General features: G+C 37.1%; 1 protein-coding gene across 15 annotated transcripts in view; it reads left to right on the forward strand.

Moving 5' to 3' along the window:
* PATJ (PATJ crumbs cell polarity complex component) overlaps positions 1 to 23,438 on the forward strand; it is a 390,464-nt gene that overhangs the window by 79,344 nt on the left and 287,682 nt on the right. For all 15 annotated transcript variants that reach the window (XM_060410212.1, XM_060410237.1, XM_060410189.1 and 12 more), the window contains 3 exons: positions 2,196 to 2,330; positions 6,810 to 6,971; positions 10,517 to 10,648. In XM_060410212.1, the coding sequence (XP_060266195.1) occupies positions 2,196 to 2,330; positions 6,810 to 6,971; positions 10,517 to 10,648 (429 nt within the window). The remainder of the gene's footprint in view (positions 1 to 2,195; positions 2,331 to 6,809; positions 6,972 to 10,516; positions 10,649 to 23,438) is intronic.

Genomic DNA, 23,438 nt, shown 5'->3' on the forward strand with positions numbered 1-23,438 from the left:
AGAACGGGGGTTGAACTGGTGTCCCCTGCATTACAACATGGATTCTTAATCACTGGACTACCAAGGAAGCTCCATGATATTTATTTATTTGTTTAATTGTTAGATAAAAAAATAAATTCATTTATTATTTATAAATTTATTTTTTATGTTTAAAATTGTTAAATAAATTTACTTAATAATTTATTTTTAATATTACTTTATTTGTTTAATTATTTGTATAATTTCATGTTTAATAATGGCTGTCATCAACAACTGGCTTGCAGAATTCTTGAAAATGGAACAATCTGCTCTTACAAGCAGACTTCAGCAAATATTTGGGGATGACTTACAGGGACCCACTGGCCACTCTCTGCTCTAGTGTTTGGCTCGTAAGGAAGGAAGGAAGAGAGTTGGCAGAGATGGTGGGTAAACTGCCATTACAGAACATTTCTCAGAGCTTTTATTCACCTTTCAGTGCTAAAGGAAAGGACCCTAATATCTCCTAGCATGATAGCAAAAGATTGGGTACAAAGACGAAACAGAAAGAGATAGAAGCAGTGACAAATGAAGAAATCACAGAGAAGAAACAAGAATAAAAACAGTCTTACTTTCACACTGCTAAAATAGCTCATTGCGCGAGATGACTAGGTCCTGAGGTGCTTGGTCAAGAGCGTTTAATTTTCAGAAAATTAGCCCAAGGCCAGGAGTTCCTCATGCCTGGTTTAAGCCATTGTAGCCACAGACAGCTGGCTTCATTGCCACTTCACATTTGTCTGTGTGTCTGTAGTGGAATGGAAATGAGCCCCAGGTGGTGTCTGAAGCAAGGCGTGTGGAACTCTGGGGACTCAGAGCAGATGACTAAGGGGAGGTGACAAGCTTCAGGATAAATAATCACAGAGAAAAGGAAATATGAGGGAAAGAGCCATGTCATGAGTGTATTGCCACCTTGTGTAGGGTTTTCTCCTCAGCAAATACACCGTTAGAGATGGGCCTGGTATTTTAGATAAATGGACTATTGATATAGGAAGTATAAAACATAATTAGTACCATTTACCATATTTGAGTTTATATCACCACAGTGAGAAATCATTAGCTCTAGTTTTGAAAGTGAACGGCTTGGAGTTTGGTGATTGCCCTTGACCTTTATAGCCAACAACACTAAGACACTCATTTTCTCACCTTCTGAGAGTAGAATAATGATTGCCTTCTTTATTTCACACCCATGCCTTCCCCACATCAGAAAGTATTCTAACTTAAACTGGTGAGATGGAAAAGACACTTGAAAGAGGTACAATCTTTCATGCTGCTGCTGCTGCTGCTGCTGCTAAGTCGCTTCAGTCGTGTCCGACTCTGTGCGACTCCATAGACGGCAGCCCACCAGGCTCCCCCGTCCCTGGGATTCTCCAGGCAAGAACACTGGAGTGGGTTGCCATTTCCTTCTCCAATGCATGAAAGTGAAAAGTGAAAGTAAAGTCGCTCAGTCGTGCCCGACTCTTAGCGACCCCATGGACTGCAGCCTACCAGGCTCCTTCATCCATGGGATTTTCCAGGCAAGAGTACTGGAGTGGGTTGCCATTGCCTTCTCCAATCTTTCATGAATTAGTTCAAATAACATGTTATGAGCCCATCTTCAGAGGCCTGGTACTATTCTAGGGTCTAATGTTATAGAGAGAAAAGATATCCTCAAGTAGGGGGTAGTTAAGAAAATAGGAGTTTTAAAGACAATGTGTTGTGAACTGTGATAGAGATGTATACAGGGTGGTCTTATAGCCACCCTTGTTTACGGCTATATGGTTATATGGAGGTGATATAACTCTGATATCAGGAAGGGGTTCATGGAAGTGACACTGCTTTTGGTATTGAGGTGTGAATGGAAGTTAAGTTACATAAAAAGGAGGGATGAGAAGCCCTGCAGAAAAGCAAAACACAGAACACGTTCTGGGACCAGTTGGAAATTTGGAGTGCCAGAGCTTAGAACTGGAGACTTTGTATGTCTGTCTCTATTCCCAGGGAATCTGAAAGGGAAAGAATGAGAACAAGATGACAAATGACTTCATATTTTACTCGAGGCTAGTCTTCCAGTTCTTGTCTCTGTGAGGATTTTCCTGATCTGACTCAAGGGGTGGGACTATCATGTCAAAGTGACATTTGACAGAGGTCTACCAGCCAGATGTGTCCACGTCATGCTTATATTACTGCTCTGTGTTTCCGTGCAGCTCCTGCCCATTCACACTCTGAGGCTTGGCATGGAAGTGGATTCCTTTGATGGGCACCATTATATCTCTTCGATTGCTCCAGGTGGTCCTCTTCATACACTGAACCTCCTACAGCCAGAGGATGAACTTCTTGAGGTAAAATTTTTTGAGGGGGAAAAAAAAAGATACAGGGCAAGAATATTTAAGTTGTAGGAAAATGTGTCCTCGCCAGAAATCCACTGAGTTATATCACCAATGCCAATATAATGTGAGCTACTAGAAATTGAAAAATACTTGTTGACTATTCATGGGGTTGCAAAGAGTCAGACATGACTGGGTGATTGAACAACAACAACAAATACTTGTCAAAACTGTACTGTATACTTGAAAGTGGCTGAAATAGTAGATAAGTGTTCTTACCACATACTCACACACAGTATGAAAACTATGTGAGGTGATCGATATATTAATTGGCCTCATTGTGGTAATGATTTCACAATATATTTATCAAGTCATTTATATTGTACGCCTTAAACTTGTACATGTTACATGTCAATTATATCTAGATAAAGCTAGAAAAAATAAAGATGAAGAAACATGCTAACAACTTTATGTAGTGATAAGAGAAGCAGATGATATACTTTCAGTTCATTATTTCTATCCTTTGAGACTCCTGAGATGTTCTTTTTTTGAGAGTTTATTTTCATGATTAACAAAGAACCTAATGTCCCACTTCAGTTTGACAGCATTTTTTTTTTCAAAATTCTTTTTTAAAGACTCTAATCCCTGATCCTTGTTTGAAACATGCACTTGTATTTCTTTGCAGGTTTTGATGATTATTTCTAGTAAGGATTAGAGCTGGATAACCTCCAGCTAATATTTTACTGACTGCCTTTCAAATGGTCTCTTTGGGACTCCCTCCCCCTAAGATGGCCCCCTCTGGTGGGCTTACTCAGGTTTCTGAGCCTCTCTTCAGTTGGAGCATTTCTAGAGCACTTATGCTTTGCCCTGACTCCTTGAGAGATTTTATTAGATTGGAAAGTTCTATCTTCAACACAGCAGACAAATCCAAGCAACAGCCCTTAATTTTATAGATAAGAAAACAGGGCATTGATTTCCCCCAACTTTACCCACTGATAGAATTATGACTTTAGTTCATCTTTGGTAACTCCCATTTCACTGGTTTTTCAATTCATCACACTACTTCCAGAGTGTCTAAAAAAAAAAAAAAAAATGTGGGCAATAGTCAAACTTAGAGAAGGCTGTGTAGAAAAGGGTTCTTCCAAGTGTTAGATCCACAAGACCTCCTAAGTTGGGTATAATAGAATCAGCCTAGTTGCCTTGGCCAAGATGAGAATTTCCTGGGCCTGGAAGTGGAGACTTCTTTCTAAAATTATGTGTTTAAAGTGAAGTGGCAAGGGTAGCAAATTGGTTTCTTGTTGGATTTTTTCTGAAGTAGTGCTCAGTCACCTGGAGGAGTATGTTGAGAATTTCGAGTTGAATTTTAAGGTCGGAGAAAAAAGTACTATGGCTATTGGCAAATTCGTTCATAAGCATAGGAGGCCAGGTGTTGGGATGCCGTTTTAAAGTGTAATAAATGGCTTATTTTTTATAAGTGTTCAAGAAATGCTGTTGGGATGCTTAATGTGAATTAATGCCGTAGGCTTTGTCATTTATGGGAACTTGGTGCTGAATCATGTCTTTCTCTTCTTATTTACACAGTATATGGCCTAATTTTATGGTATTACACATGATAATCTACAGATTGGAGGCCATTTGGAAAATATTTCCATAATATGTGGTTATGAGATATTGAGAAATGCGATATATTTATTTGGGAGATATGGAAATATGAGTAAAAACCAGTTTAGTTTACTTTTTTGTAGTAAATATACATAACATAAAATGTATCATTTAAAGCATTTTTAGCTTACAACTCAGTTGCAGTAAGTATAATTCATTACTAGTACATGGTAGGTGATAAAAAAATGTTGGCTGGATCTGAGTAAAGAAAGAGTGGATGATCCCAGCCATCAGCTGAGTCCCCCGTGCCTTAGCTGAGATTGGAATTCCAAGGGCCTTCTGCCCTTGTAATAGAATGTGTTGTAACAAGGTAGCGTTACAGGTTGAATGAAGACTGGTTGAATTGTTACCTATAGATTTCTGGTGAAGGAACTTGGAATAGGGGAAGAAGCACAGATTTGGAAGTCAAAAGAACTGCTTTTGGTTCTGAGTTTGCCGCTGCTGAACCATATGTCCTAGCATATCCGCCCCCCCCCACCCTTTTTTTTTGAGAATCATTTTCGTCATCAATAAATGCCTGCTTCACTGTCTGTGAGGATTTAGTGAAATATCGTCCATGTAAAGATAATGCTTTATAGATTATCTCACTGTAAGATACTGGCAACGTCACCACCATGTAAAGTTATAAGCAACCTTTATGGGATAGAATTGAATGAAGTAGTGGGTCAATACTAGTACAGTATTATATTCTCTGCAGATGAGTACGTGTGGGTGTGTTTTCTAAACCCCAAATTCTGAATAACTGAGACTTGACTGCTTAAGAGGGTTTCAAGAGTCTAGAAAAATATTGTAAACTCTAAAATAAAAATTAGCTTCTTCTGAGCAACCAAATATAGAAATTAAAAAGTCGCTTAAAGTTAGCCAAATAAACTCCTAAACTGTGTGTGTGTGTTTAATGTACTGCTTAGAGCCTAAAACCAGGAACACAAATATGCTCAGGGTTAGAACACTGTGCCAAGTCTCAGCCCAGAGCAGCTATTTACAGTGGCCATAAATCCCCTTAGATAGGAGTTGCTAATGGGAAATGTGACCAGTCCCTTTAGTGATAGAGAGTGGTGAAGAGGACCACCAGGCATTGCTATAATAATTGGAGACAATTCAAATGAATAAATAATGAACTAAATAAATATTTAAGTGTACTCCAAGATAAAAACCTGAAAAGTGATTTTCTAATTTATTGAAGTAGCATAAAGCACAAACTAAAATACTTGTGCATGGGTAGGATTCCTGCTTTGGTTATATCCACTTGCCTTATTTTCAGTATGAATTACTCCCTATTTGGTTCATTTTAGAACTTTCTATGCTTGTGGTGCTGGTTGGCACCATGGATATGGTGTGAGCAGTGACATGGATCTCCCCGTTTTTGTGTGAAGATTGACTTGCAGTTCTTCCAGGAAAAAATCTTTCATCCGATAACTTACTCTCCTCTGGACCCATTCCTCAGTCATGAAGTCCTGGGAGACTTCTTAGGACTAGTTCCCTGAAGTACATGTGGGCCTCTTTACTATGTGGTGATTTCTTTGTAAATAATTAAGAGGCAGGGAGATTATGTCTGGTCTGATGCTAAGTGCTGGGTATGTTATAGGCGAGAGTAGTTCCAAGGGATGAATGACTAGGCTCAAACCACTGTTGATGGGATGCTTCTAACAAACCACTGTGCTCGTATTCTCTGAGCAATGATAGATTTTGTGGAAAGGTTCTCCCAGGAAAGTCAGCCCTGTCAGTTATCTGGACATTAGCACTGCGCCTGTCAGAAATTAAGACCAGACCAGAAATACCTTTAAAACTAATAATGCTGCTGAACTCTCCCAGGAAGGTAGGAGTCATATGTGAAAAGATTATTTGTTGCCTGGATTGTGTTCATACCTTAGCTTTTTGGGAGTGGCAGATGGATGAGAGAGCTCCTGGAGCTAAAGTCATATGTATGAAAAATTAGAATAAACTTATTTTTATTAGTTTATTTATTCTAATAAACTGACTAGAATAAACTAATGTTTCTAAATCATCTTTAGTGCAAAGAATTGTTACTATGCACTAAATATATGAACTTTGAATAATCTTTTGGTGATAAGCAATAATTATTAATAATGAACAGTTGATTATCGTTTTGTTCTTTTAAACATGTGGGACCCTGTGTATAATAATTTGGAAATCTGACACACTTCTTACACTTGATAGCTGTGTAAGGGCAAAGTGTGTAAGAATAAATCTGAGGCAAAGTTATGTGTATTTTTTTTCTATAGAGGTGATTTTCTAGGATGATATTAAGAGTTTATGGAATGAGAAAGAAAATTGTGAGCTGATGCTAAATTTGACAGCTGAGTATCTTAGATTTTGTTACCTACACATTGTTAAGTTGAACAGTTTGTAATAGCCTTAAAAATCAGTGTTAATATCTCTATCAATCTGCCTACAAAATGAAAAAGCAAAAGGAAGCAGTCTTAAGGCTGTAATTGGTGTTTAGCGTGTTTAAGGAGAGATGGGGAGTAAATGAGAGAATACTTTGGGATATAGCAAGGAGAAAGCAGGGAGGTGTGAAAAATTAGGCAAATCACATTCCCAGTAATAGCTGAACTCAGCACATTTCATACTTTATTCACCAAACTCCATAAAACCTTAACCTGCATTTTTATCAGTTTTAGAGATTTCTGTTTTTTTTTTGTTGTTGTTGTTACTACTAAAATGATTACACTTAGGCCCTTTTGTTTATAGGGAAAAGAAAGTGATATCCTGCTTTCATTTTGATAGATTGATGCAAGCAAGAGGTGTATTTATTTATTTATTTTTTAATTTGGGTCCTCCTTAATTCTGACTTATCCCTTGTCTTTCTAGGTCAATGGCGTGCAGCTCTATGGGAAATCTCGGCGAGAAGCAGTCTCCTTTCTTAAAGAAGTGCCACCCCCCTTTACCTTGGTTTGTTGTCGACGGTTGTTTGATGATGAAGCCTCTGTAGATGAACCAAGGACCACTGAAGTCTCCCCTCCTGAAGTGAAGGTACTGAATGGATACATGTACTGTGGTTCTCATAAGCAGGTCCTGTCATCAAAGATGCCCCGAGGATGCATTGAGATATGAAGGAGGTGGGAAAAACCTCCTACCTCTCTTACTTGACAACAGTATCTCTCAAAGACAACAATGTATAGCTTTTCAGATGGTTGCTTTCCATTCATGTCATTTTTTTTACTTGCAAGATTGGTGACATTAATGTGCATGCTCTTTGGTTTTAGAAAACCCCTTTCTGGTAGTTGCCTGAACTCGTTACTTTTAGCTCCCAGTTCTACTCAGTTTATCTTAATAAGTTTGAGATGTTGGTAAGTGTGGAATATCTAATGGACTTCCCTTTTTCAGAGCTTTAAAAACATGAACATCTATGACCAGTTTTGAAGTGAGTCTAAAAATTGCAGTAAAAGCCTTTTTAAGGTCAGAGAATAAAATAACACTTTCTGTGCCTCTGGAAGTCTTTTTTTAAAGAGCATTGTATTCATGAAAACAGTTTTAAGCGCAGGCTTTGCCATCTTATGTTATTCGTAGCTTTATCTTTTTATGTCACCTTTCCCCTTTCTGGACTCTTTTAGGTTGTGATTCATTAATACCAGTTTAGAGGCGCAGGGCTGGCCCTTTTACCCACCTACCATCTGATTTTCAAGATACGTAGACTCTAATGCTGCCTCTACCTCTTAATGATTTTGAATCCTTAAAGCAAACAGCTTGACTTTCTATTGATCTCCTTCTGAAAACAAGGGTGCTTATTGTACGTACCTCATCAATGGTGAGAGAAGGAACTGAAGTAATGTGTGCCTTCTGAGCACAAGGTCTTGCATAAAGACAGTGCTCACTGAAAATCAGTGATGGCTGTTCTCAACTCCTCCCACCCACCTGTCTTTGTTTTGTGATTTCCTAAAATGCAAGAGTTAGTACTGTCCTGTAATCACAGATACTTTAGTGTATGTAAAGTTTGTTTTTATGGCTCCTGTGGGCAGAGACCAAATCTTAAAATTATTTTGTATCTCTAGGTGTTTTTATTCCTTACTGAGCATATAAGAAATGTTTAGTAAATCATTGATTGTTGATGATGATTTTATTTAATGTTTATCTTGGTATTTGTATTTCAAGAAAGGGATTCAAGTACCACACTTTGTGATTTTTGCAGTCTTTACTAAAATTAAATGTGGGCAATAGCTTACCTCAAAAGGTTGATAAAAATGCCGTTAATCTAATCTTACGGTGTGTGTAAATCACCAGCTCAGCTTGCTGACTCTGTGCTACCATCCGTCATGCTTTACCACAATGGGTAAACAACAGCTTTGAATTATGCTGAATGTCAACCTTGCTGGCCATTAGTTGATTGCTTTCTATTCTGTAAATACCATAGTTATGCAGAATTGATTGTATCAAAGTGATATATATATCAGGTTGGCATATAATATCTTATCTACTTTTGGTGCCTTGAAATTTATATAAACTTGGGTTTTAAAATTACATGTGGTTTCTTAAAATCTGGCTCTCTTTTCCATCTGTCTCTTTCTCATTTATCTCAATACACTCTTAGGTTCTTAAACCCTCTCTGGTTAGGCAGCTCAGCCAAAATTCTAATGCTCATTAATCAGTGAAGGTATTAAATGCCCCAGTAAAACATCAATCATATTGTATTAACCATTGTGACTTTACTTTTTATTGGAAAGTATAGTTTTCTTTTTAAATGTATCATTTCCTCACATCAGACTGATATAAACAGAAGTTTATTGATCCAAAATATTCCCCCTTATTTCAAGTTCTATAATTCAAGAACCAAGAAATTGTTCCCTTGTTTAGATTCAATCTACCATGTCCTTCGGGGACAGTTTGAGATCTAGTCCAGCCCTAATTTTAAAGTGTTTTTGTATTAGCTATGGTGCCTTACTCTTCCATAATAGACGAGTGTCATGACCACCAGCTTTGATTCTGTTATGTGGATTTTCTTAAACCGGTCATTCAAAATTATATTTGTAGGAATGATATCAGTTCAGTTCAGTCACTCAGTCATGTCCGACTCTTTGCGACCCCATGAATTGCAGCACGCCAGTCCTCCCTGTCCATCACCAACTCCCGGAGTTCACCCAAACTCATGTCTGTTGAGTCAGTGATGCCATCCAGCCATTTCATCCTCTGTGGTCCCCTTCTCCATTTTATTTACTAAGATCATTCAAAGTTTTTAGAAGTAGACTTCGTAAAGTCTTACAGCTTTGTTTAGAAAGAGTGTCAAGGGAAGGCCACTCAAAGATAGATTATCGATTCATTATGTATTGAGCAAGCATTTATTGAGTGTCTGCTATGAGCCATGCAATGTTTTGGGTTGAGGGGATGACCATGGTAAACTCTATGATAGCCCACATCAGTGTAGCCCAGAAGCCAGGCATTTTGTTAATTGCCAAGGCCACAAAGAAAAATAAGATAATTCTTGAGTCTTAGAAGTTTAGACTATTTGGAAAAGATAAGTCAAATGAAAATAACTTATGTGTGTGTGCTCAGTTGCTCAGCAGTGACGACTCTTTGCGACCCCATGGACTGTAGCCCCAGCCAGGCTCCTCTCTCCATGGGATTCCCCAGGCAAGAATAGTGGAGTGGGTTGCCATTCCCTTCTCCAGGGTTTCCTCCTGACCCAGGGATTGAACCTGCATCTCCTGCATTGGCAGGCAGATTCTTTACCAAAGCGCCACCTGGGAGGCATGAAAATAATACAATGCTATAACTAGTGTAAAAGCAGAAGATTGGAGCAGCTTATTCTGCATAGTCAACTCATTGATACTCTATCATTTAGCTTCCTACGGTTGTAAATGGCAGTGACTCTCCCTGAAAGGAGGGAGCTTGGAGTAACGGGGTATATAGTGTGAAGCCAGGGAAAGTAACAAGGATCTGTGTACTGTGGACAGTTGTGCACGCCTGCTTCCTCCAGGATCAGGGGTTCATTGTTTCAACTCTGACTTTCCCCTGTTTTTAGACTTACATGCGTCTCAAAGACTTGGATTTTTTTCAACTTACTTTTCTAGTTAAATTTTTCGTGAAAACTTCTAGGAGCCAAAAGAAGTGGTATCTCTGTGTCCTGTCTTAGCCTCTCTCTGTGTTGGTATCTTTCTCTCTCTCCGTGTAATTATAAATTCAGGTGTTGCTACTGAAATGTCTTATAAGCTTTGACTTTGTGTGATGTTTTCATATTTTCTTAAATTGCATATTTTTCCTTTTATGCTTCTAATGGGATGACAAAGAACTCATTTTAGTATAAGAGGTCAGTGTTAATACTTTGAATGAAACAGATACTTTAACTTAAAAAAAGAAACTATATGAAGAGTCTGGTTTTTTTCAGTGCTTTAATTTTCATGAAGATTTTATATTAAGTATATGTGCCCCAGTGCATGCTCCTTTTAAAAAGATTAAAAACAAAAACTGTGCATGCCAAAAAGTATCCTCAGTTTGAGGAGAAGCAAAGAGATTGAAGATGTGTTCATTCTTTTCAGTATTGAAAGGAGAGTGTTTTGAAGCATTTATGTTCCTTGTTATTTCAGGCTGAATACAATGTAGATGTCAATACCGAAGAAGATGATGATGGGGAATTAGCACTGTGGTCTTCTGAAGTCAAGATTGTTGAACTAGTGAAAGATCATAAAGGCTTGGGATTCAGCATTTTGGATTACCAGGTATAAGAACCTGTATAGAATTTTTTGAAGCAATTAGTTGGTATTAAAGTTATATGAAGTAGTAATTGTTTTAAGCTCCCACTGACTTAGGCAAAACTGAGTTGTTTAATGTAAAATGCAACTGTCCAAAGGCAGGGTATTGTAATTTTTATTGTTACCTTGAAAGTTGATAAATCCCTTAGTTAATAAAATGCTAGATGATATAATAACTGGACAATAAGGGAAGTGATAGTTTTATACCCATGGATGCTTTTAGAGACTGGAACTTGATGAATTTTTTTATATGGAGGTTTTTTTTCCCTCCAACTTTATTGAGATATATTTCACATACCATAAAATTCACCCATTTAAAGCATACAGTTCGGCTGTTTTTAGTATATTCAAGTTGTGCTACCTTCACCACAGTCTAATTTAAGAATATTTTCATCATCCCAGAAAAAAAACCTATACATATTAGCAGTCATTGCCAATTCTCACTCTCCTCTCCCTTCCTTTCACAGGAAGGTTTTTATAGTTTTGCTTACCTATTAATCTCAGTGAGCGTAACTAAGTAGAACTGTTCTTGGTAAAATTTATATTTATATTTAATATAGAACATATAATATTTATGTATTTGTATGCCTCCTAATTATAACTACAGTAAAGTTACTGATGCATTTGGGGTAGGGAGAACAATGTGAAAGGTCATAATAAGACATTTATATGTTATACCAATTTACCAGTTAAAGTATTTTTAGACCATCTGATTATCATGGGGAATTAAAACTGTTGGCAAGAAATCTCTTCACTTTTAAGATGCATATTTTAATACATTAGTGCTGCCTAAACACATTGTGGTTTAATAAAGCAAAATGTACTCTATCAAAGCACATAAAATGCCAAGTGATATAAAAATCAATTTTTTTTTAAAATAAGGCAATCGGGAATAGATGGAAAGAAAAATACTTTGAGAATTATGTAAGAACATTAAATTCCATATTTTGGCAGTGTGATTTAAGATTACTGAAATAGATTATGTCTATTTTATTTTTGCTGGCATATTTCTGTGCCAGATAACCCTCTTTATTATTGGAAGTTCTCTTTGGAATATTATTGAATTGTGAGTTGTTGATTCCAAATAATGCATATTTTGAGAAATCTTTATCAAGAAATATTAATACTATAAGATTCTAGAAGTTTATATGTTAGTTAATATTAGGGTATATAAAATGAATGGCTGATACTTTTTCCTCTTCAGTGTTGCCTAGTACAGATGGTAGGTGATTGATAAATATTTGCATAATGATCAAGCAACATTTAGGTTAGATGAAATTAACTGGGACTGAATGAACACATTCAGTCGTCTTTATTGTTGTTGTTAACATGTTGATAGTTGTGATTTAGTTTAGAAAACCCCTTTCAGATGTGGTCTTAGATATTCAGCTGTATTTCCACTATTATTGGAATCTATATGTTTTTGCATTCTTATAATGATTGCTCTTACCCATTTAAAAATGTTATCTGCCAGTTTTATATTTAGAATATTGCACGTTAGAGAAATGCTTCAGAAATTAAAGAAAACTCAAAAACGTCAATAGAAGATGGAAAGAAAAACTTGATAGTCTTTAACAGTTTAATCCCTAGCTAAGAGAAAAATTCTTTTAATCAGTTCTGAGCTTTACACACACACGCACATAGTATAGTATAGTATATATATGTGTGTGTATTATATATGTATATGAGTCAGTGCTTAACACCTTTCATTGTATTCATTTAGGTATGTGTTGTAACAACCTTTTTTTTTTGGGATTTTATTTTTATTTGCAAAATTCTAGGTACCCCCGCATCCCATCTTCCTCACAATCACCATTATACATATAGATGTTTATTTCTGCACAGATTATATAAAGTAATTTTACGGCAAAAGAAATGTTAGATATTCTTGCTTTTGTGCTTATGGGAGAACTGATTGAATAAAAATTTCATTTTCTAAATGCTACTGTGATTCACATTAAAGGGCTCAGCATATTTATTTCTACAGCTAAACCTTGGAAGAAAAAGCATTGTCTTAAGTTGAATGATTTTCTTAAGTCAGTCTTAAATACGCTTATGGTTGTACACAGTACGGTTTCACCATTTGTCAGCTGTACGTAGAACTTTGACATTTAGATGGCATATAAACACAATTTAAAATTTGGTTTTGAGCAAGTTAATTAATCAGTTGTACCATCCCTTGTTGATAATTAGGTAATAAATTCTAAAGTTCAAAAATATTTTTTGCAGGGCCAGGTGAAAGTTTAGCAAAAGCCATGAGAGGCCACGTTCCTGGTTATTATTGAATTTGATGCTTCATGTATAAATTGATTAGGCAAGCTGAATAGGGCTGATGCTGATCTTCACCCCCAACTCCAGGCTTAGCATATTTCAAATAAGAAGTGCTATATGAATATCTTAACCACAGAGAGAATACTTTAGTAGAGCGGGAGAGCTTCCAGGTTGTAAAGGACCTGCATTAGCAGTATTGAAGAGATTGAAAAGTTAGTTTGGAATTTTAAGTTACCCATGTTTCTCACTAATGAGTTTTCTCTAGAAAAATAAGAACTTCCTCAAAAGCCTGACAAAATTAGATACAATATCTAATTTGTAGGTGTTTTTACAATGTCTTTATGTATAAGATGAGGATAATATTTGGCTCAAACAATTGTTTTGGACTAAGTAAATTAATATGTGAAGAAGTGGGAAATGTTATATTTATTTTGGAAATGTCAGTGTTATTAGTAATCATCTAATTTAGAAAACAAGTACAAAAAGTCTTGATACTGTCCTCATACTATAGTGTAACAGGGACCATACTACAGTATTTTTGTATTCTATCAATTTTAACAGTCTAGTTAGATTCGAGAAGCTGATGAGTAGATACCTTTGTAAGGACTTCCCTGGTGGCTCAGACGGGAAAGCATCTGTCTACCATTCGGGAGACCTGGGTTCAATCCCTGGGTCGGGAAGATCTCCTGGAGAAGGAAATGGCAACCCACTCCAGTATTCTTGCCTGGAAAATCCCACGGACAGAGGAGCCTGGTGGGCTACAGTCCATGGGGTTGAAAAGAGTCGGACACGACTGAGCGACTTCACTTTCACTTTACCTTTGTTTTGGACTGTAGCCTATCAGGCTCCTCCGTCCATGGGATTTTCCAGGCAAGACTGCTGGAGTGGATTGCCATTTCCTTCTCCAAACCTTTGTTTAGTGAAGTTTAAATTTAAGCGTAAAATTATGTTCTGAAATGCAGCCAATGCTTGATGACCCATATGTGAATTACCCAATTGTGGTTATAGCCCAGAAATTTACTTTTTACCTAAATTGAGCCAAACCTTAGGAAGAGATAAGTGAGCAGACAAAGGATCTTGAATTGGCCTTGGAATGATGGGGTGACAATCTGGACAGGGAATTCAGTGAGTCACCAGTGATAGAAGTTGTGTAGCTGAGCAGAGAAAAGAAGCAGGTCTCTGTACTTCAGTGAAAGAGCTGAATCTGATACACAGCTCTACAGCTGAGTCATATGGCCAAAGAGGAAAGCATGGCAATTCATTTTCATGAAAAGTATTTTAAATAGACTGGGGCGAAGGAAGAGGAGAAAGCAACACAGAAGACTTCGTAAATGTAACTCAGGTTGTAAGTCTCCTCATTAAATTCAGGGTAAAGTGATTGTAGCTATTTTGGCTGTGATTTGAATGGAAGTAGGACATTTGTTAGTCCCATGTATGTCTAGATATTGCTTCATGTCATGGTCACGTAAATTCTGGCCCGGTGTGTGTACCATATTGAAGGAGTCCTTTGTCACATAACATCATGCCTTATAGGATTGTGTTATAGAAAACAATGATGTGCACTGCTTGTCAAGGACATGAATGTTATGGCTCAACTGTGTACTGTTTCTAAGCAATATAGAATTCGTCAGAAATTTGGTTGTAAGTTTTTAGAGTGTATATATATATATATATATATATATATATATATATATTTCTTTTTTTTGCCAAAGATAAGTAGATTACATACTGTGCCCTACTTATCTTTGTCTTGATTCCCCGTTACTGATATGTATTATCTTTATTCTCGGAAATATAACTAATGCTAATATTGATATTGGGCTTCCCTCATAGCTCAGTTGGTAAAGAATCTGCCTGCAATGCAGGAGACCCTGGTTGGATTCCTGGGTCGGGAAGATCCCCTGGAGAAGGGATAGGCTACCCACTCCAGTATTCTTGGGCTTCCCTTGTGGCTCAACTGGTAAAGAATCTGCCTGCAATGTGGGAGACCTGGGTATGATCTCTAGGTTGGGAATATCCCTGGAGAAGGGAAAGGCTACCCACTCCAGTGTTCTGGCCAGGAGAATTCCATGGACTGTATAGTCCATGGGGTCACAAAGAGTTGGACACGACTGAGTGACTTTCACTTTCATATTGCTATTAATCCTAATATTAATCCAGATAATGAATACAAATTCAATAATAGCTAACATATAGTGAGTGTTTTCTGTTCGCTAGTCTCTCTTCTAATGGCTTAATGTATTCCTAATGAGAACTATATGTTATCCTCATTTCAGAAATGAGGAACCTAAGGAACAGAGAGGTTAAGTTAGTTGTCGAAATTCACACAGCTACTATATGGCAAAACTAGAGTTTGAACTGCCAGAATCTGTGCTTTTAACCACCACACATACTGCTTCTTTACTTATCAGTGGTATTTCCATGCTCATTTTATTATAGAGAATTCCTGTAATAAATTTATTGCAGCAAATCTTCCTGTTTTTTTCAGCTTGCTAAACAGTTTTGTATCTTAAAGACAAGCTGCCAGATAGTATTCTTGTTTTCAATGGTTATATGAAAGTTTACTAAGTATTAAAAATTAATAGAGTGTGCTTATATGCGCTGTGTAAAAGCTAGCGTTTATTGCTTCAAATGAAAATGATTACAAATTTAAGAATCCTAAATTAGTGCAAGTAATTTGTTGTGGAATAATGTTCAATAATGAAGCAATTATTAGGTAGTCTGAGAGCCTGTAATTTTTAATTTCTACCAAAAAGCTTGAGATAAATTTGGAAGTGTGTGGATTTTACCTTCAGTTGACCTTATAAATTAAACATTGCAAGTGGATATTTTCTGGTGTTTTGATTTATGTTGAACTTTAAATAACCTCTCATGATTATAATTCACTGGAAATGTTTGACGTTAGCCAATTTTTGAACATTAGCCATAATATTGCCATTCTTGATACTTTTGAATTTCAGTGATTTAGCAGGTAAAATTTATTAACCAATAATTCTCGTCCCTCCTACATCCCATTCCTCAGTTCTCTCACTTCCTGATATGGAAACCAAATTCAATTTTTGCCAAAGCAGATATTTTTGAAGGGCTTTGGGTTTATCTCAGATACTGAGAGAAAGAAAAATAGAAAGCATGATAGCACAGCCATTGAGAGGTAATTCATATGTAAATTCATACATAAATACTGTTAGTAACACTTGAACTCGTTTGAAAGACCAAAGATTGCTGATTTTTAAAAAAAAATCGTAAAAATATAACTCCCTATAAAAATTAACAGTGATTATTTTTTCTTAGAAGAAATGGGTTATACAACTTAAATAGTATAAATATGAATATAAAACATTGTGGTACTGCTGAGTCTTGGATATATTATTCCCTAGTGTATGTGAGAAAAACCTAGTGTGCAATTTTTACCTGACTTACTCTATTAGATGGAATTCTTAAAAATTTTTTGAAAATTATTGGAAGGGAGTCTATACATTTCATGTATGTTTTTTTTCTTATGTGTGCAACATAATAACATTTGGTACATATTAAAAGTGTTTTAAAAATAAGTAATATATACATAGTGTATAAAAGTTCGAAGTTACGTAATGCTATCCTGTGATGGGTACTTCTGACCATATCCTATGATATGTATCCATCCTGTGATATGTATCCACAAGTATCCTGTGATGGATACTTCTGACCATAATCCCTCAGTTTTTATGTCCCAGACAAAAACTCCTGATTTTCTTGTCTGTCCTTCCAGAGATATTTTATACAGGTCCAATTATATAGTGGTAGTTTTCTGATAGTTTAATATTTTTTAATTTTTAATTTTTTTCAATGCATAAATAGAATATGTCATACAATCTTGCAATACATTGCTTTCCCCCCTTCCATTATATGTTCTTGAATTTTGGTATTTATGTGCTAAGTCGCTTCAGTTGCGTCTCACTCTTTGTGACCCTATGGACTATAGTCCGCCTTTCTCCTCTGTCCATGGGATTCTCTAGGCAAGAATACTGGAATGGGTTCCCATTCCCTCCTCCAGGGGATCTTCCTGACCCAGGGATCAAACACTTGTCTCTCGAGTCTCTTGCATTGGCAGGTAGGTTCTTTACTGCTAATACCACCTGGTAAGCCCCTAGAGCTACCTTATATTTTCAAATGCCTGCATACTATATAATTGCTGTTGTGTGATAAGTTATTTAACCAAGCTCCTGTACTCAGTTGAGGGGTATTTCAAATGAGACTGTAGTGGATATCCTTATCATACTCTTTTATAAAAAATATGCAAGTAAATCTTGTGACAAACTCCTAGAAGAGGAATTGCTCATCAAAAGAGCATTCATCTCTTAAATTTTGGTACATTTTACCAAACTGCTTGAACATAAATGTTTGTGAGACCCATGTACTTAGACCACTTAAAATTGATATCTTCTGTAATTTCTTTGTTTAAATAATTTTCTGAAAGATAAAGTGTAAGTAGGTGCATAATTCATGGGTTTGCTAATGGTTTTCCACAATATAGACAGATTAAGTAATAGCAATATATAACTATCAACTTTGTTTTAACTGTATATTGTCAGTAATTAATTTATTGACCTTTATAGCTAAGAGATGGAGAAAGGAATGGCAACCCACTCCAGTATTCTTGCCTGGAGAATTCCAGAGACAGAGGAGCCTGGCAGACTCCAGTCCATGGGGTTGCAAAGAATCAGACACGACTGAGCGACTAACACTTTCACTTACTTTCACGTGTAGCTAAGAGAAGACATAAGCTATTCATATTCAGACTATGATATTAGTGCTCCAAAATCTATTTCTACTTTTCCCACCACTTTTAATCTTGTTATCAGAAGCTGGACTTTTAAAATGGAAGAAATTAAGGCTTAATATTTGCAACAAGAGTTGAGATTTTTGAGGGGCTTCCCTGTAGCTCAGCGGGTGAGATTTTGGGTGAATGCTGCTATCATTACATAGTCTTTAGTAACTTGTAGAAGCCCAGTATCTTTATGTTCATGCCAATAGATTAGTTTATAGAATCTGGGGTATAGAATTTGATAGATAGATATTGATATAATTTAAACATGTAGTAGTACCTATATTAGTAACATTAAAAAGTCAGGTTCAAACCTGTACTGTTTCCAGAATCTAAAATATTCAGGATGGAAATGTATTGTAAGTTGTTATACAGTTCCATTTTAATGCTCAAGGAATCTTATAACGTGTACCAGGATCTGGTTTTGTTTTATTTTATTTTTTTCTTTTTCTTTCTGTTTTTATCTTTCTTTTTTTTTTTTTTTAAAGGAACTCTGGGTCTTATTCATCCATGTAGGATTAAGATATTGGTACTAGGTAAAATGCAGTCAGTCTGCTCCTAATGGTAGTATCCGTGTTCTTGGAAATATCAATATATCCCATAGCCTACTGTTGAACAAACCATGCAGCTGCATTTAAAGGTCACTTTTGCTCAGTGGAACTTAGGATTGATAAAGACCCAATCTTTGCTCATCCCTGATCCCTATCCACATTTATTTTTATTAACATCAAAGTACTGTAATCTCCAGTGCCAACTGGGCTGAAGATTTCTTTTCACAGAGGATTTGCTTCCTTCCCCTCTATGGGAATGTTCCATATCCTTTAAATCATTTTAAGCTGCTTCATTTGAAAAATAATTCTTCATAGTGTGTTCATGGAGTGGATTGATTGTGGCTACTGGGGAAATTCTCTCATGGCTTAAAGATTGCTTTTCAAGCCTGCGAAGTGGGTGAATGAAGGGAGGCCACTCCTGGTGTGTGGAGTTTGTAGTGTGCTCAGGATGATGACTGACTCGCAAACACCACAGTGTAGCAAGACTAAAGGCATCAGGAGACCAGAAGCCACTTAATCAGAGATCAAAGAGGCTGTGTGTATATCAGCTTGAAACCCAGATAGTACAGATCAAAAGCTTGCCTTAGCAAGGCAGCTGCAGGGGGATGAGGTTAGCAGGAGGCCTTAAAGATCTTAAGTCAGGCCTGATGTTGAACTTTGCGGGAATTTCATGGCTCCTCTGGAATATGAATTTGGCAAAAAATCCCATTGTGTCTAATGGGGGAGAGAGAGAATAGAGGGCAGGCAGCAAATGCTTCTCAGCTGGATGGTGCTTTCTCATAGGGTCGCTCTCCTTTTCATAAATGTTTCTTAAGGACTGTTTCTGCATTGCTGAGGAGGAAGAGATTCTGAAAATGATACATTTGTTATATTACCTCTAGTGAGTATTCTAGAAATGACTGAATGATAAATATTAGTGTTTATGGAACAACTGCGGAAAGCTAAAATATAGACATAAAGGTGCTCAGGTTTACTGAAATACCTGGTAAATATTTCTTTTCTATGAAATGCTCAAGATATTCCAGGAAGTCAGTTACTGTCAGTCTGGCTTTGCATCTCTGTGTCCCATGTAACTAAAAACAGAACAATAACTTTTTTTTTTTCCTAAAGCGGAGTTTGTCTAAAGAGAAAACTCAGCCTCTAGAGGTGTTTCATCACCAGTCTACCTCTACGTGTGGGTGTGTTTGGAAAGTTCCGCTGGATTCTGATGTCAGTGTTGAGAACTATGCTAGTAGATGAAAGTCATAGCCCTTCCTAGAGTGTGACAGAAGGATGGAATCAGATCCACCAACAGGTATTACGAACCTGTTTTCCTAAGGCATGGTGGTTTCTACTGCGCTGCCCTGTTTGCGGGTGTCATTTGGAGCTGGGCAATGATCCAGAGAAGCCATGCTTTCCCAGTGAGGGCTGGACAGTGGTGTTGCCTCCTTCTGGTACCAAAAGCCTAATTTGTTAATGAGGCATGAAAGGAGATCGTCTGCCTGATCTTGACATACCTCTTTCTAGGGCTCAAGTTTCACTTACGGCAGTTCCCACTGTGTTTTGCTTTAATTAGGTATTATGTTCACCAGTATGCCACTGTGAACATAGCATCAGAAAGGACCGGGATTTGCCTTCTGGCTATGACTCCCTCCTAGGACTTCGGACAAGCCTGTTAATCGTTTTTATATAATAATCTCTAAAATAGAAATAATATTTGCCTTTTAAAGCTGTAAAAACTAAATAAAAGATGTATATAAATGCCTACGCTTTTCTGGATATAAAATAATGTGTTCCTAGTTACTGAAAAATGATGACGATGATTCATAAAAATAAAGTCTAAGCATAGACTTGCTATACTTATTATTCATTATCTCCTTCCAAAAATTATTATTCATTTATGAACTGGTATGGGGATATAAAGATGAAAGGATCCACTTCCTTTCAAGATCTTATTTAACAAAAGTATATGGGGCATCTCCTATGCTAGGCATTGTTCCAGACGCTGGGAATATAGAAATATACAAAATAGGTAAGAGACCCTGTGTCCTTACGGAGTTTAAATTCAACTAGGAGTAAAGAGACAGTGGATAAATAATTGTATGTTAAAATAGAATGAAAGAAACAGACTTTGGGACAATTCTCTATAACACATTATGATTTTACCAGTGGTAAGAGGCTTTGTGATAGTTGTTTCTTAGGATCCAGAGAGGCCTCATAGGGAACTGAGGAACACTTTGTACACAAACAGGTAGTAGGCACAGGAATGTCCTAGAATTGATAACTTGGCCCTGATTTCATGTCTTTATTTTCTTTAGTAACTGTGAACTGTTTAATATCTATCTAAACTTTCATGTTTTATCCCTTTTAATGAAAAAAATCCTTTGAGAAATTTTCTAGTATTTATAAGATACGGCTACCATTTCACATGATGATAATAATAGCCAGTAATTATGTACTGCTTACACATACTGGTTTAATTATCCCTGTAGCTCAGATGGTAAAGAATCTGCCTGCAATGCAGGAGACCTGGGTTCAATCCCTGGGTCAGGAAGATCCTCTGGAGAAGGGACTGGCAATCCACTCCAGTATTCTTGCCTGGAGAATCCCACGGATAGAGAAGCCTGACAGGCTACAGTTTGTGGGGTCGCAAAGAGTCAGACACGACTAAGCGACTAAGCCACCCACCCACCCATAGCACCTTGAGGCACATCCTACAATCATCCTCACTTTATAGATGAGGACTTTGATGACAGGAGGCTAAGGAATTTGCTCAGGATCATCCAGTTAGTAAGCAGGGGAGCTGGGCTCCCAAGTCTGTGGTCCAGCGGTGTGAAAGTATGGCTTTCAGACCGGAAGCAACACCGATTCTTCATAATTGTGGCTTCAGTGATAGATGATAAAAATGTCTAATTCTCTTTCCAGAGAGAAACATTTAGTGCGGTCCCAGAAGGTTGACTTCACATTTCCCTGAATCCTGTGGTCTCTTGCTCTTCCTCCTCTTACCTAGCCGAAGCTCTTCAAAGACCCAGCGGCCATTTCACTGCCAGAGAGCAGAGACTGCACATGTTTTACCTTGTGTTTCCTAGTAGGACTCCTTACCGTTTCTCTGGTGTGGTTTCAAAGTTGGCAAAGTTTCGTTCTTCATATCCCAGAGTGCTGGTTGCCCTTTCAAGGACTGAAAAAAAAAATTACAGAATCTTTCCTAAAGAATGGAAAGCGTCCTGTGTCCTTTGATGGTGGTTGTCAGAGAAGCTCACAGGGTAGAGATGGTTCCTGTCTTTCAGTATCTGCTTTAAGAGGGAGTGAGGACTCAGGAGCCCATGCTGCCTCGAGCCTCCCTTCAGGTGCAGAGGTCTGTGTATCTGGAGAGTAGGAGGTCAACGCTTCACTGCCGTGTATTAACATGTAAGTGTATTATCAGGGATGGTTTAGCAAGCGCCTCCCTTCAGGTGCAGAGGTCTGCATGTCTGGAGACTGTGAGGTCAACACTTTGTTGTCATGTATTCAAATGTAAGGGTAATTAATACCAGGAATGATTTAGCAATTGATAGCACTGTTGGTCTAAAGCACACATGCTCAGTTGAATTTAGAAGGCAGTAGATAAGACAGTAATTGTTAACTCCTCAAACACATATGTCCAATCAACTCCTTTTCCATCATCTTCCTGGTAAACGATAATAAAAGGAGTTATAGCAAGAATAAGAGTAAAAGCACTTATGAAGTGATTACTGTGGGTTTTCCAAGTACTTAATCATGCCTTATCTCATTTAATGCCTTAAATAACTCTACAAAATCTGTATTATTGCCATTTCCACTTACAATGAGAAACTCAAGTCTCAGAGATTAAACAGCTTGAACAGTATCACTCAGCTGGTATCTGTAACTGTTTAGCTTAAGCTGAGAGTAATTTGTTTGGACAATTAAAATAAATTTCAAAACTAATTCTTTAAAAAAGCTTTTAAAAGTTTTCTGTGTCTATACTTTTCTGGCATCATAATAACTTTCAACTAATATAGTTTTTCTCTAGAAGATAATGGGATATCAGTTTCAGTTTAGTTGAGTTCAGTCGCTCAGTCATGTCTGACTCTTTGTGACCCCATGGACTGTAGCACGCCAGGCTTCCCTGTCCATCACCACTCCAGAAGCCTGCTCAAACTCATGTCCATTGAGGAATATATCTTATTTATAAATTCATTTTCTTCTAAAAATTTTTTCCTTCTAAAAATTCATTTTCTTTTAAAAATTTTCTTAAAAAAATTTAGATATTTTAGATAATATACATGACATATAATACACATAACAAAAAATTTACCACCTTAATTTTTAAGTGTGCAGTTCAGTTGTGTTAGGTATATACACATTTCAACTGTTACTTTAAAAATATTTTAATATATTTATTAATTTATTTTGGCTGGGCTGGGTGTTCATTTCCGTGTGGACTTTTTTCCTAGTGTGCTGAGCAGGGGCTGTTCTCTAGTTTCAGTGCGTGGGTTCTCACTGTGGTGATTTCTCTTGTTTCAGAGCATGGGCTCTAGGGTGCCTGGGGTTTAGTAGCTGTGGCACGTGGCCTCAGTAGTAGTGGCTCCCCAGCTTTAGAGCACAGGCTCAATAGTTGTGGCACATGGCCTTAGTTGCTCTGTGGCATGGGAGATCTTCCCAGATCAGGGATCAAATCTGTGTCTCTTGCATTGGTGGGCAGATGTAATGTAGTTAAAATAGAGGGTGGGACTTTGTCCTTGAGTACTACCATCAGCCTGGTGGAATCCCAGCCATTTCGACCAAGTGACGGTGGGGCTTTGAGATAAAGGACAGCTGTGTGGTTCATTTTGTTTTGTTTTCCTTACAAATAGTAAAATTCCTGGGCCAGAAGTGAATAGTAAATACGTAAACAATTATAGCATGATATAAAATTTTCAAAAGATGAGATATCTGGAGACAATATTTAGTATTCAAGGAGAATATCAACTAGGAGATTAAGAAGGGGAAAAGGTAAAGTCACGGGACTCTGCTTGAATCAATTAAATTGTTATGATGTTTAAAATAGATTTTTAAAATGTGAAACTATACAGAATAAAATGATGTGCAAGCCTATGTATTTTTTCCTCTACTTTAGATTATATGTTGATCTTTTAGCAAGTTTCTCTGTCCA

Source organism: Ovis aries, chromosome 1, assembly GCF_016772045.2.
Source record: "Ovis aries strain OAR_USU_Benz2616 breed Rambouillet chromosome 1, ARS-UI_Ramb_v3.0, whole genome shotgun sequence".
Taxonomy (NCBI): Eukaryota; Metazoa; Chordata; class Mammalia; order Artiodactyla; family Bovidae; genus Ovis; species Ovis aries.